The sequence below is a fragment of the Anomaloglossus baeobatrachus genome, chromosome 3, assembly GCF_048569485.1.
Source record: "Anomaloglossus baeobatrachus isolate aAnoBae1 chromosome 3, aAnoBae1.hap1, whole genome shotgun sequence".
Classification (NCBI taxonomy): Eukaryota; Metazoa; Chordata; class Amphibia; order Anura; family Aromobatidae; genus Anomaloglossus; species Anomaloglossus baeobatrachus.
The window spans coordinates 184,736,787-184,752,462 of record NC_134355.1 but is presented as its reverse complement, the minus strand read 5'-3'; the positions used below and the strand labels follow the sequence as shown (position 1 = coordinate 184,752,462).

The 15,676-nt window shown below is 44.8% G+C and overlaps 1 protein-coding gene across 1 annotated transcript in view; it reads left to right on the top strand.

The window, feature by feature from the left end:
* The window catches only part of WDR27 (WD repeat domain 27), a 954,066-nt gene that overhangs the window by 614,366 nt on the left and 324,024 nt on the right, over positions 1-15,676 (top strand). Inside the window, exon 21 of the mRNA XM_075339621.1 lies at positions 15,302-15,399. Within this exon, the coding sequence (XP_075195736.1) occupies positions 15,302-15,399 (98 nt within the window). The remainder of the gene's footprint in view (positions 1-15,301; positions 15,400-15,676) is intronic.

The window sequence follows — 15,676 nt, the reverse complement described above, 5'->3', positions numbered from 1 at the left end:
GAGACATCAAGACTTTCTTGATGCTCTTAAGGCGGTATTCATGGGTCCGCAGGTTACCCATGATGCGGCCCTGAGACTGTTAGATCTATCTCAGGGTTCGTTATCCACTAGTTCTTATGCCATTGCTTTTAGAACTCTGGTGGCAGAACTAGATTGGCCAGAGAAGGTGTTGATTCCTATCTTCTGGAGAGGGTTGGCAGGCTATGTCAAGGATGCCCTTGCTACTCGTGAGGTCCCTGCTTCTCTGGAGGACTTGATCACAGTAGCAACGAGGATCGATGTACGCCATAAGGAACGTAGACTCGAGGTCTCTTCCTCACGCCCTAAGCATCGGGCTATTCCAGTTGTTGAGGGTCCACTACCATCTTCCTCAGCATCTGAAACATCTCCCACTCCTATGGAATTAGGTCATACGTTCTCCAGACTACGCAAGTCTGGTCCTCCTATATGTTACGTATGTCGTCAGGCTGGGCACTATGCCAACAAGTGTCCTAGTCGTCAGGGAAACTCCCTGGCCTAGTAACCATTAGAGGGGGGTTACTAGAGACGTCTTCTGCACCCTCTAAGTGTTGTATCCCAGGTCAGCTCTCGTTATCTGAGAATACATGGCCTATTATGGCTTTTGTGGATTCCGGAGCTGACGGGATTTTTGTGTCCTCAGGATTTGTAAAGGGACACAATATTCCCTCTATCATGTTAGAGGCGCCTATTCCTGTCCGTGTTGTTAATGGAACTATGTTGTCTGACTCCATTACATTGAGGACAGTTCCCTTGCGCCTTTCCCTGTCTCAGGGTCACATAGAGGAGATTTCTTTTCTTGTTTTGCCTGAGGGTATAGATGACGTCCTTCTGGGTCTTCCATGGCTTCGGACTCATGCTCCTCACATTGACTGGGAGTCTGACAGCATTATTAGTTGGGGTTCGAAATGTCAGTCCCGATGTCTTCCCTTACCACCTAAGGTCGTTGCGGTTGCATCAACTGATCTCTCTCCCATACCTACACCCTATTTGGATTTCGCTGACGTGTTCTCCAAACAGGGTGCTGAGGTTCTTCCACCCCATAGGCCGTATGACTGTGCCATAGACCTTATCCCAGGTTCGGTTCCACCTAAAGGCAGGGTTTACCCCCTGTCGATACCTGAGTCGGAGGCCATGTCGACCTATATAAGAGAGAGTTTAGAGAAGGGGTTCATTCGTAAGTCTGTCTCTCCCGCGGGAGCTGGGTTTTTCTTTGTTCGGAAGAAAGAGGGTGATTTGCGTCCCTGCATAGATTACAGGGGTCTCAACGCAATCACAATAAAGAACAAATACCCATTACCTTTAATTTCGGAGCTCTTTGACAGACTGAGAGGAGCTCAAGTTTGTACGAAGTTGGATCTGCGGGGTGCGTATAACTTGGTACGAATTCGAAAGGGTGACGAATGGAAGACCGCTTTTAACACCCGAGATGGTCACTATGAATACCTCGTCATGCCTTTTGGGTTATGTAATGCACCCGCAGTATTTCAGGACTTCGTAAACGATGTGTTCAGGGATTTACTGTTATCCTCAGTAGTGGTGTATCTGGACGACATCCTGATTTTTTCTCCTGATCTGGAGACTCATCGTCAGGATGTCGTTCGTGTCCTTTCCCGTTTAAGGGAGCACTCATTGTTTGCTAAACTCGAGAAATGTGTATTCGAGCAGTCCTCATTGCCTTTTTTGGGTTACATTATCTCACAAGAGGGTCTGGCTATGGATCCTGCGAAGCTCTCTGCTGTCCTGCAATGGTCCGAACCTCATTCCTTGAAGGCGGTGCAACGCTTCTTAGGATTCATAAATTATTACAGGCAGTTCATACCCCATTTTTCTACTTTGGTGGCCCCTTTGGTGGCCTTGACTAAGAAAGGTGCTAATCCCAAAGCCTGGTCTACTGAGACATCTCAGGCTTTTGAGGCAGTAAAAAGACACTTTTCAACTGCTCCCGTTCTTCAAAGACCCGATGAGAATAAGCCCTTCCTCTTAGAGGTTGATGCCTCTTCAGTGGGTGCTGGTGCGGTCTTGTATCAAAAGAACGGTGCAGGTAGAAAAAGGCCGTGTTTCTTCTTTGCTAAAACCTTTTCACCGGCAGAGAGAAACTATACCATTGGGGATAGGGAACTGCTCGCCTTGAGATTAGCCTTGGAGGAGTGGCGTCACTTGCTGGAAGGAGCGAAACATCCTTTCCAGGTCTATACAGACCATAAGAATCTGACGTACTTACAAACCGCTCAGCGTCTGAATCCTCGCCAAGCCCGCTGGTCCTTGTTTTTCTCCCGCTTTCACTTCTCCATCAACTATCTGTCTGGGAGTAAGAATAACAAGGCAGACGTCCTGTCTCGCTCTATGCTTTCTACCCAGGAAGAGATTGACGAACCTCGTCTTATCCTTCCCTCCAGGGTTTTTCATACGCTCTCCCCTGTGACGTTAGACCAAATCCCACCGGGCAAGACCTTTGTTCCGCCTGATCGACAGAATGATATACTGTCATGGGCCCACACCTCAAAGGTGGGTGGGCATTTTGGTATTAGGCGGACACGAGAGTTACTGGAGAGGTGGTATTGGTGGCCACACTTAGCCAGCCACGTCAAGAGATATGTCGGTTCCTGCTACTCGTGTGCTCGCAACCGTCCATTACGGCAGAGACCGGCTGGGCTCTTGCACCCTTTACCAGTGCCAGATAGACCATGGGAGGTGGTAGGCATGGACTTTGTGGGTGATCTTCCATGTTCACAGGGACATAGATTTGTGTGGGTCATTACGGACCATTTCTCCCGGATGGTTCATCTCGTACCGTTATCGAGAATCCCATCTTCCAGGGTACTAGCCAAACTATTCCTCAAGCATGTCTTTAGGCTTCACGGGATGCCAGATCGTATCATTTGTGATAGAGGCCCGCAATTTACTTCCCGTTTCTGGCGAGATCTTTGTAGCCTTCTGCAAATTGAGTTGAATCTCTCTTCGGCATACCATCCGGAGACCAATGGTTTGGTTGAACGTACCAATCAATCTATGATTATATACCTTCGACACTTTGTTGCTGAGAACCACGATAACTGGTCCTCCCTCCTACCCTGGGCAGAATTTGCCCTTAACAATTCCCTGGCTGAGGCCACTGGGCAGACACCGTTCGTACTCAATAATGGGCAACACCCTAGGGTACCGGTACCGTTTCCCGCTGCTGCACCTCCTCCTCTTGTGGCCGACTGGGCAACTAATGCCAGAGAGGTTTGGGATCGGACTCAAGAGTCGATCCAAGCAGCTAAGGACCGTATGAAGACGGTGTCCGATCGGTTTCGTCGCCCGGCTCCTGTCTTTTCTCCAGGGGACTTTGTGTGGCTCTCTGCAAAACACGTGAAACTTAGAGTGAGCTCTGTCAAATTTGCTCCTCGCTTCCTGGGTCCTTATGAGGTTCTTCGACAGGTAAATCCTGTAGTCTATCAATTGAAGTTACCTGCCCATCTTAGGATTCATGACAAATTCCATGTCTCACTGCTAAAGCCGGCTATTTTACCTCACGCTCGTGAAGTGCACTCTCCTGCCTCTGATTCCTCTCGCTCTAGCTATGAGGTACGAGCCATAGTTGGTTCTAAGATGGTTAGAGGGCGCAGGTTCTTCTTGATAGATTGGGAGGGCTATGGCCCGGAACATCGCTCTTGGGAGCCTGAGGAGGCTGTCCATGCTCCCGACTTAGTTGCCGATTACCTGCGTCGCCGGGAGGGGGGCCCTTGAGGGGGAGGTACTGTTATGGTTGCTGCGAGCACTGGAGACTATGTCCAGATTTCTTGCTACTGCACATGTGCGAGCGCTGGAGACTAAGTCCAGATTTCTTGCTACTGCACATGTGCGAGCGCTGGAGACTAAGTCCAGATTTCTTGCTACTGCACATGTGCGAGCGCTGGAGACTAAGTCCAGATTTCTTGCTACTGCACATGTGCGAGCGCCGGAGACTAAGTCCAATCTTGGAGCCATTGCACATGTGCGGGTGACATCATCGCTGACACGAGGTCACATGTCTCTGACACCTTCTATGCCGATTGGTCGCTGGTCATGTGCTTGTGACGTCTTGCTCGGTGATAGGCCAGCATGACGTCACTCCTGTCGTTCTGGCAGCGGATTGGCTCTGGTGTCCTCCATCTTGGATGAGGCACAGAGTCTATATAAGACCCTGACACACGCCGCATGGTGCTCAGTCCTCTTGGTTCATGCATATGAGTAGACGCTCTGTGCGCGTTCCTCTAGGCATTCCTCTGTCTATGCTAGGTGAGCGCTACCGGCAGGGTAGCGTTCTTATACCTTACAGCTTCGGCTGCTGTCCGTATCCTTACCTCTTAGGGGAGCGGACATAGGCAGGTGCCTGAGGCACATGGTCTGGCTGGGCCTTGTGATTCTACTCGTAGGTGGACGTTGCCGCTAGGGTAACGTTCCTTATACTGCGTCTGGCAGTTGTTCGTATCCTCGCACACTAGGGGAGCGAACAGAGGTAGGAGCTTTGTGCGGCTTACGCTGCTGTTCGTCTCTTTTGCACCACTAGAAGAGCGGACCTAGGCAGGTGCCATATCTAGTGGTTCGTGTCCTCGCACACTAGTGGAGCGAACGCAGGTAGGAGCTTTGTGCGGCTTACGCTGCTGTTCGTCTCTTTTGCACCACTAGAAGAGCGGACCTAGGTAGGTGCCATTTCGCACACATTGCCTTTGTCTCTGTGATTATTAACAGAGATCATTCCACACACCCTCCAAGTAAGAGAGGAATTGCTTTACTTACTTATTATATCCTTCTGTGAGTTAACAGAGGTATTGCACTCTGCCATAGTCTGCAGCAAAGTCTTTGCACGGTGGACCCTGACTGTCTGATACTCATTTCGGTTATTATCAGACAGCCCCCCGTAACACTCATCCTGTCTGACTATATAGTTGAGAGGAAAATTATGTAGTCAGATTAAACAAGCGACCAATGAGAGAGAAGCCATCTCCAATCAATCCTGTAAGGCACGATACCCTGAACGGAGAACTGAGAGCTATAAAAAGGCCTTGATCCTGTCACCAGAAAGATGGATTCTACATCTTCTCAGCTGAGAAGACACAGAACTGCTTCACTTTGGATATTCAACAGGATTTCAGCTTAGGATCCACAGATCTAGCTTATGATTCACAGAACTGCTTCAGTGTTCAACACTGAGCCCAGGGGATTCTTTTAGAGGTTTTCTCACATTTTTCAGCTGGCGACTCTCTACCTGCCTCCTTCTACGAAGCACATATAGTCGTGTTGAGGAAGGAGGGTAAAAACCCACTAGACTGCGGTTCATACCGTCCTATATCCCTAGTTAACGTGGATTACAAGATCTTTACCAAAATACTGGCGTCCAGGCTTAATTCAGTCATATTGAGTATCGTTCACCCAGATCAAACCGGATTTATGCCTGGGAAAAACACCTCTATAAATATAAGACTGGTCCAGTCCATAGTGCAATATAGCACACTAGTCCAGGAGAACAAGTGGGCCTTGGCCTCGCTGGATGCGGCCAAGGCATTTGACTCGGTAGAATGGCCATTTTTATTTGCCTGCCTCCAGAGATTCGCCTTTGGGCCTAAATTCAGTAATTGGATTCATATGATGTATAGGTCCCTGTTGGCCAGGATACTAGGCAATGGTGCTATGTCTACACCCTTCTCATTGATCGGGGCACAAGATAGGGATGCCCTCTGTCTCCAGCATTGTTTGCACTAGTTATTGAAGCTTTGGCAATTAGAATCCGCTCTCATCCACAGATCACTGGAATCACTATAGCCGACTGCACAGATCAAATTGGATTGTATGCGGATGACATGGTTGTCTTCTTAGATCGAGTGCAAGAGACTCTACCGGTGGTTATAGACACTATAGATAAATTTGGGGAGTTTTCGGGACTACGCATCAACTGGGATAAGTCAGCTTTGATGCCATTAATGCATGGGTCTGGAATTTCAATGGAGGGTAGGTTACCTCTGCAAGTGGTAGCTAGCTTTAAATACCTGGGAATACACATACAGAAAGACCATACACTAGACCTGCAGACGAGTATAACACCACTTCTGGAGCACGTTAAACTTAAATATAACTTGTGGAGCAAACTAACCCTGTCAGTGGTTGGCAGAATAAATTTAATCAAAATGATATTACTTCCAAAGCTTAGTTATACACTACAACATAGTGCAGTATCAGTACCCAAATCCTTCTTCTCATTGTTGAACTCACTTACTACCTCTTTCATATGGGGGGAAATCCAGTCCCAAACTTCGGTTAACCATTTTACAGAGATCCAAAAGACTGGGAGGGAAGGCTTTACCGTAGTTCTTCCTCTACTACCTCGCGGGACAGCTTAGGGCACTAGAGACTTGGATGCCTGGATGTCAGCTGCCAAACTCTGAGAGTCACTTGGCACACGCGGCTGGGACTGATTGTTTAATGGGTTTTCTGGAATCAGATAGACTGAGAACACCACGGCAATTACCCCTCCTCAGGTTGGCCAGATTAGTCTGGCGACAAGCCAAGAAGGTGGCACACTTCAAAAGGGGTGGTGGCGGAACTCCCATTATGGGGGAATAGCCACTTCCATACTCTGAGAGATCACCCCTCGGCGCAATTCTGGGCCACTCACAGTGTCAGTGCATTAGGTGATCTTTTTGTCCCGGGAACCACAACCTTCAAGTCCTTTGAACAAGTCCAGATTGAATATAATGTTCCAAGATCACAGTTTTTTAGATACCTGCAGATTTGCACAGCGATTCAATCCCACAAACAGAAAATTGGAGTGAGGAAATTGATATCATCACTTCCTATGATAGGTATCCTAAAATCACAAGGACCTCGAGGCCTCATCTCAGCTATATATACTTACCTGTTGTCAGTGGGGGTGGAGTCGGACCCCTTGCCAGCCCAGGATATATGGAAATCTCTAATTCCCTCTCTACAGGGAGAGGAATGGGAAGAGATATTGGAATCTCCGACTGCGGTATCCCCCTCGGTTAATAATAAGTTGATTCAATGCTACATTGTCCACCAGGCATACCTTACTCCAACTCGATTATTCTGTATGGGCCGTTCTCGTACATCGGAGTGCCCAAGGTGTCATCTCTTAGGGGCAAATTTTATACATATGATTTGGAGCTGTCCCAATATATCTTCGTACTTACGGGGAGTGACATCTCTGCTGACATCGATTGTGTCGATTCCTGTTTTATGTGACCCTTTGATATGCCTGTTTGGGGTGGTGGAGGATGAGTCCTGGGATCATTACATGACAATATTCCTCAGAGAGGCATTGTTTCTGGCTAGGAAATTAATAGCTCTGAGGTGGATGGGAGATTCGAATCCAACTGTGCGGTCCTGGGTTAAACTAGTCAATGCAACCATAGTCTATGAGAGGGTGGTATATTATAATAGGGGTGCCCGGGAAAATTTAACAAAATCTGGGGTTTGTGGAATTCTTCTCCAGACACACTTGCGGAGGTTTGAGGGAGATTATGTGGATAATGGTGGTTCCCGTTAGATGTTGGGATATGAAACACTGTCCAATGGTATATTGAGGTATAATAATGCAATGTGGCTGTTGTTGTTGTTCTTTCTTTCTTCCTTTCTCTATTCCTCCTTCTATCTTGTTTTCAAAATATGGTCATGCTGATGGATAGAGCTGTTCTTATGCTCAATATAAAATTAGATATATATGCAAATGATAAGAAGTATGGATAATAACATTGTTCTATCCTAAGTGCTAAAGATATTATGGACTTTATATGACTGTTCATTTTTAGATTCAAATATTACTATGTATATACTGAACTTTTTTTATATGGCAAATGTCAGTTGTACCATGTTTGAAATTGTTAATAAAACGAAGTTAAAAAAAAACCCCAAAAAACCCCAAACCACTGAGCCCAGGAATTTGCATGGAGAACCAAGATTGTGACTACTCGGTTGCCTGGCTACATACAGTATCTTGCTGTGCTTGGTCATCTTCCTAAGCTTGCCACTATATTATTATTATATTATATTATTTATTTACTATTTTATATGACATATCTCTTGTTTAAGGGCGTAAGAGTTCAAATTTTGAAAATTGCAACATTTTTAAAATGTTTGCCAAATTTCTGATATTTTCACAAATAAACGCAAAAATATAATTCTAAAATTCTAAATTTACCATTATCATGAAGTATAATATGAAATATAAAAAAAATATCAAAATAACTGGAATCTTTTGAAGTTTTCCAGCGTTATTAACTCATAAAATGACAATGGTGAGAATTGAAAAAATTGGCCTGGTCAGGAAAGTGAAAACAGGCTGGGGTGTGAAGGAGTTAAAAACCTTGAAGTATTGCTATTGCTATTGAAGTACTGCAACGGTGTTTTATTTTTTTAATTTGCCAGCTATATATAATTTAAAAAAAAAAACAAGTTTATATTACCTACTATACAAAATATAGAAAAATCAAAACCACATATTCACTTACATAGTCAGCTATTTATCAGACACCTACCTCTGTATATTCTTTTTTTGCTTAATATAGAGGCATGCATTTGTTGCAAAATTGAGAACTAACATATCGCAGCGACCAAAAGTTTTTTATTTTTTGTTTTAATGTGTAATTACGTCAGTGTTGTTGTTGTGATGCCGTTTTCCTGGTGTCTTTAGTAAACCGGAAGCAAATGGTTGCCAGCTCTAAGGTTGAAAATTATTTTGATATTGTTTTATTCCTTTATGTGTTAGTTTTTCACATTTACTGTGCCAAATGTTTTGTAACTTTTGGCATGGGTAGTCTAATGTTTCCTAAATATATTTTTTTTAATGTTTTGTTTGTGTGCTTTTTGGAATAAATATGGCAAAGACAAAGCCAAATTTATGACCAGATGTCAAGAAGTTTATTTTTTTGACAGTGAAGTCAGGCAAAAGAAATAAAAAAAAAAGAGAAGGTATGGAAATTCCAGCAAGACAATGATCCTAAGCAAACGTCCACTTTAGTAAAAAATTGGTTCTCAAAGAAAAATGTTCGCCTGTTGCAATGGCCAAGACAATCGCCTGATTTACACCCCATAAAGCACCTTTAAGATGAGTTAGGGAGACGGGTTGGGTCCCATACCCATAGCAATAAAGATTAATTGTTGCAAATGGATTAGAGCAAGAGCTCTCAAAATATCTGGAATCCCTAGTGGCTTTAATGCCCCATCGGTGACATACAGTAATTAAAGCAGGAGGTTATGCTACAAAATATAAGTTATGGCATTGTAAACAATTAATTACTCCCTATGTTGTGATTCATAAATAATACGTACAGTGGAACTTTGGTTTAAGAGTAACTTGGTTTGAGAGCGTTTTGCAAGACAAGCGAAGCTGCTTAAAAATTTGTAACTTGGTTTAAGAGCAATGCTTTGCAATAAGAGCAAATTCTCACCGTGCACACTTCCAGTTCTGTCCTTTCACCATGCTCTGACCTGCGCTGGAGGTTTCATTTTGTACAAATGTACTGTATAACATTGTACAGTACAATATATACTATATAACATATCTATTAATTCGCATTTGTGGATACAGTATTGTACTTTCTTTCTGCTATCCAGTAGAGCACATTACTTGTACTGTAATGTAATTGCCTGGGCAGTATTCCTACCCCACATTTGACGTAGTGCTGCCCTTATTTTGGGGAGAATAGATTTGGGGTGTATTGTTTTTTTTTTGTTTTGTATATTGTACTAGAACAAAAGTTGTCATATTTATACATCATTTTTTTCTCTGTAGTGAACATCCTGCTCACCAACAATTCTATTGTAGCTAACATGCAGTTTAATTTGTTTTATGTGCTTTACTATGCAGTATTTGTATTAGTAAACAGTGTAATTCAGCTCACCAAAACAGGGGAAATTCTTAGAGGAGAATCCGGACGGTGCTCACTGGAAGAAGGAGGCTGAAGGCAATCAATAGAGGCACAAAAACGTCCATTTCAGAAGTATAATATAAAAACTTCACATTTATTGGAAAAATAAAGGAGGAGGAATTTATTTTATGCTGTTTTTATTTTTCCAATAAATGTGAAGTTTTATATTATAATTCTGAAATGGATGTTTTTTGTGCCGGGATCCACTCTCTAGTATTTGTATTAGTGTACTGTAATAATTTTATATGAACACAGTACATTATTTTGTATTACTGTGGTAAGTTTGTATAAATACAGTAAATATACTGGGTTGCGGAACGAATTGTCTGCTTTTCAATTATTTCCTATGGGAAAATTTGCTGTGCTATAAGAGTAACTTGGTTTAAGAGCACATTCCCGAAACCAATTATGCTCGTAATCCAAGGTCCCATTGTAATTGCAAAACTTTTGACAATCAGTTTTCTTTGATTAAATGACCATACCTATATTCAAAAGCATTTTGGGTAAAATTAAAGTTTGGCATGATGACAACTTCATGCACTTTCGATTCATCATCAGGGGAGAACGGGTTTTAGCCGCGCTAAAAAAACACTGTTTGCCAGGATATTGATAAAAAATCTCTTTATTTCAGCATTCCAATGCATTTCAGAGACAAGGATCGTCTCCTTCTTCAGGGAAAAGAGAAATCAATGATGATTTCACGCACGCGATGCCCGCTAGGCCACGTCCCCCGCACGCAATGCCCACTAGTCCATGCCCCCACACGCGATGCCCGCTAGGCCACGCCCCTCACACGCGATGCCCGCTAGGCCATGCCCCCTGCTTGCGATGCCCACTAGGCCACGCCCCCTGCACACGATGCCCGCTAGGCCACGCCCCCGCACGCGATGCCCGCTACGCCACGCCCCCGCATGCGATGCCCGCTACGCCACGCCCCCCGCACACATTGGGCACCTGTACACCACCCCCCAGGACTACTCCTCCCATTATACTTCTCTTTCCACAGGACTACTCCTCCCATTATACTCCTCCTATTATACTCCTCTCTGAGGGGTTCGCAGCATGGGGGATGGCGCACGATGGGGGGTGCAGCATGGGGGGTGGACCACGATGGGGGGTGCCCAGAATGGGGGGATGAAACACGATGGGGGGTGTGCAGCATGGGGGATGGAGCACGATGGGGGGTGCAGCATGGGGGTTGGACCACGATGGGGGGTGCCCAGAATGGGGGGATGAAACACGATGGGGGGTGCACAGCATGGGGGAAGGAGCACGATGGGGGGTGCAGCATGGGGGATAGAGCACGATAGGGGATGCGCAGCATGGGGGATGGAGCACGATGGGGGGTGCGTAGCATGGGGGATGGAGCACAATGGGGAGTGCAGCATGGGGGATGGAGCACGATGGGGAGTGCAGCATGCGGGATGGAGCACGATGGGGGGCTGCAGCATGGGGGATGGAGCACGATGGGGGGTGCCCAGAATGGGGGGGATGAAACACGATGGGGGGTGCGCAGCATGGGGGATGGAGCACGATGGGGGGTGCGCAGCATGGGGGATGGAGCACGAAGGGGGGTGCGCAGCATGGGGGATGGAGCATGATGGGGGGTGCGCAGCATGGGGGATGGAGCACGATGGGGGGTGCACAGCTTGGGGGATGGAGCACGATGGTGGGTGCACACCTCCCCCCGAAACACACACACACCGCACAACACACCACACACACACTGGGAACCACGAACACCGCCCTACACAAACACCCACACACAGACAACGCCGCACACACACAACACCCAACACACAAACACTGCGGCACACACAAATATACGCACATACCGCACAACACACACATTGCACAAAACATACCTCCCCCAAAACACACACACGCACCCCACACCCACATAACCGCGCAACACACAGCACCACACAAAGCACCACACACACACAATGCTACAGACACACAGCGCTCCACAAACAATGCAACAGACACAACGCAACACACAAACAACACTGCTCTCACCCCCCCCACCCAGACAACACCCAGAACATGTACAGCGCCCTACACAAACACTTGGCAATTACACACAACAACATCTATATATATATATATATATATATATATATATATAACAAAAATCATACATTAACTACACAATAAATTCTAGGATACCCGATACGTAGAATCGGGCCACCTTCTAGTAATATAAAAATGAGAGATGGCTTCTAATGGGTTGTGTTTATTATACAGACAGTGAAATAAGTGTTTAAAACGTCACCAATTAACATGAATTTCTCACTAGATAGTGGTAACAACCCATTCAATCTACACAGGCAAAGAAATCAAACCATAGATGTCTATCAATTTATTGATGTGTAACAATGAGAAATGACACTGGGAAAAAGGTTTGAACACATGAAGAAAGAGAGGTGCAAAAAGCCATGGAAAGTCATGACACTAGCTGTAATCCATCAGTAATTAAAACGCAATCCTTCCACTTTGTGAAAAATAATTTCAACTGGTTCAACTGATGGCCTCTAAAAAGATGTCTCATTGAAAAAGTGCCACACGAGAAACATCCCATGATGGGTAAAACCTGTGAGCTGTCATAAGACCTTCGCGACCTTATTGTTGCAAAACCTACAAATGCCATTAGTTACAGAAGAATTTCTAAACTACTGAAGGATCCAGTGAGCACTGAAGGTTTATAATCTGGAAGTAGAAAGCACTTAATTTCATCATAAACTGGCCACAATGAGGTGCTGCTTACAAGATTTCAGTTGGAAGAGTGAAAAGAATTCTCAGAAGAATTGTCCAAGAACCAATTGTGGAGAGCTACAGAAAGACCTGGAATCAGCAGGTACAATTTATTAAAGGAAAACAATGGGTTATGCACTGGATCGCCATTGCCTGTATGCACAATCAACATGCAAACCTCCATTGCTGAACAAAAATCATGCTCGAGCACGCACAATCATGCTCAAACCTTTAGCTAAGCCTGTGAAATAGTGGGAGAATGTAGTCTGGTCAGATGAGACCAAAATTGAACTCTTTTTATGCCATAATATATACCATGTTTGGAGACCAAAAAGCTGCAGTGTCTTTTTTTAGGGTGATTTCCAGTAATCACCCTAAAAAAATAGTGATGTTTGTGAATATCATGGTGTGGGGTTATTTTTTGCATATAGCAGTGACAAACTTGATGTGATTGAAGGAATGCTGAATTGATTAATGTACCAAGACATTCTTGGCAAAAATCTGCTGCTGTCTACCATGATGCTGAAGATGAAATGGTGGACATTTCAGGAAGACAATGCTCTCAAACACACAGTCAAGGAAACTCTCAATGGTTTCAGAGAAAGAGAAAATAAAGCTGCTAGAATGGTCAAGCCAATCATCTAACCTGAATCCAATAGAAAATTTATGGTATGAACTATAGCTCAGAGTTTATAAAATGAGCCCATTTTTCCCTGTGTCATTTCTCATTATTATACATCACTAAATTTATGGAACTCTATGGTTTGATTTCTTTGCCAGTGTGTATTGGACAAGTTGTTACTGACATCTGATGAGAAATTCATGTCAATAGCATCTTTAGAAATATATTTACTTAGAAAATTGGTGATGTGTTCATTACTTATTTCAACCCCGCTGTTATTTTCACCTACACTCCAGACAGCTCGCATATTGAAAGTGCAAGTGACTGCTGGAGTGCGGGGCATGACTGTGGCCCACACTTCAACAGCCAGCACGTTGGAAGTGAAATTGACTGCCGGACTGTAGGAGTGCATGGCATGGCTGCGACCCGCACTCTGACAGCCCATACTTTAAAAGTGAAAGCGACCGCCGGAGCCGTGACCTGCACTCATACAGCTTACCTTTTAAAAGTGACTGCTGGAATGCGGGGCTCAGCTGTGACCTGCACTCTGACAGCCCACACTTTGAAAGTGAAAGTGACTTCTGGACTGTCAGAGTGCAGGACACGGCCGCAACCTGCACTCCAACAGCCCGCACTTTAAAAGTGAAAGTGACTCCCAGACTGTCATAGTGCGGGGCACAGCATGGCACACTGACAGTCTGGCAGTCAGCTGAGGTCATACCATGGGAACCCGTGACTTCTCATGAACTGAGTGACGTCCCTTGCTCATAGCCGGGTCTCCCTTGTCAGGGATTCTGGGCCTGCCCCACATGGCTATGCTGCACACTCCAACAGTCCAGGAGTTACTTTCAAAGTGTGGGCTGTTGGAGTGTGGGTCATGGCAGTGCCTTGCACTCTGGCAGTCATTTTCACTTTCAAAGTGCGGACTATGGGAGTGCGGGTTGTGTCTGTGCCCCATACTCTGGCAGTCCAGCAGTCACTTTCACTTTCAAAGTGCGGTCTGGTGGAGTGATGGTCATGGCCATTTCCCACATTCCAGCAGTCACTTTCACTTTCAAAGTGCAGGCTATCGAAGTGTTAGTTGTGGCCATGCCCCGCACTCCGGTAGTTATTTCCACTTTCAAAGTGTGAGCAGTCGGAATGTGTGGCTGTGTAGTCAATTTCACAGTGCGGGCTGTCGGAGTGCGGATCCTTCCCCACTCTCCGGCAGTCACTTTTACTTTTAAAGTGCAAGTTGTTGGACTGTGGGTCAAGTTGGTATTTTTTAGCTGGGGGGCAATATCCATAGCTCCTCCCATCCTGATAATACCAGCCCCCCCTGTCTGCTTTACCGTGGCTGGATATGAAAAATAGGGGGGACCCTATGCCTTCTTTAAAATATATTCATTTATTTTGATATCCTGAAATGGTAAAGCTCACAGCTGGGGGCTGGAGACTGTAGGTGTTGTTTTACCCACGCTGGCAAATCAATCAAATAGGTTAGGAGAGCACGTCATTTTTGTGAAATTATTTTTTTTTTTTACACTAGTATACAGCAAACTGACTGGAAACCAATCACAGATGTGGACACAGGTTGAGGGGCATGTATAGCAGTCTGCAACTAATCACAGACACTGGCACAAAGGGTGGGTAGGGGAAGCAGTGAATATTGATGAACCTTGATAAGCAGGCCAGGAATATAGTACTACCATTTAACCTCTATTGCAGTACCCTAGCGCTTCCTATGGCTATTTTACAACCCTGAACTTCTCATCCTCATTGACTTGTATGGGGTTCAGTTTTCAGAGTCAGGTTTGGTCATCAAACTCAAAATTTTAATTTAGTTTGTGCTGATTTGGCAAACCCAAATATCCACAGGTCTGCTCATCACTACTTTTAGATAATTTGTGTGGAATATTTTCCATTATATCTTAACTTTATTTTTTACAAATTAGACGGATTGACATCCTTAGACTGTTGCAAATTTTATTAATCTTTTTTATGTTTTCTGTACCCCTAGGGCTCTGCATTTAGCACACAGCCAGCTGAAGCTTATAATATTTTTGTGACCATGGCCATTGGTGATTGCCTGAAGTTATGGGATATAAGAACACTACGGTAAGAGAAAAATTTGTATATATACACATATAATTAGGCTAAGGTCACAGGACAATTTTTGTCTCATTCAGGAAAATCCATCCAATTATGCTAATCACACTCTGATCGGAGTTTGATCAGTGTGTGATCCGATTTTCTCAGTGGTGGAGGGAAAAATAAATTTCTCCACATTCTCTATATTGTCAGTCTATGCTGTGCGGTCCTATTTTTTCCACTGACCTACAATTGGGCAAGTGCCAAACAATTTATGGAGGCAATTCACTCATATTGCGATAAT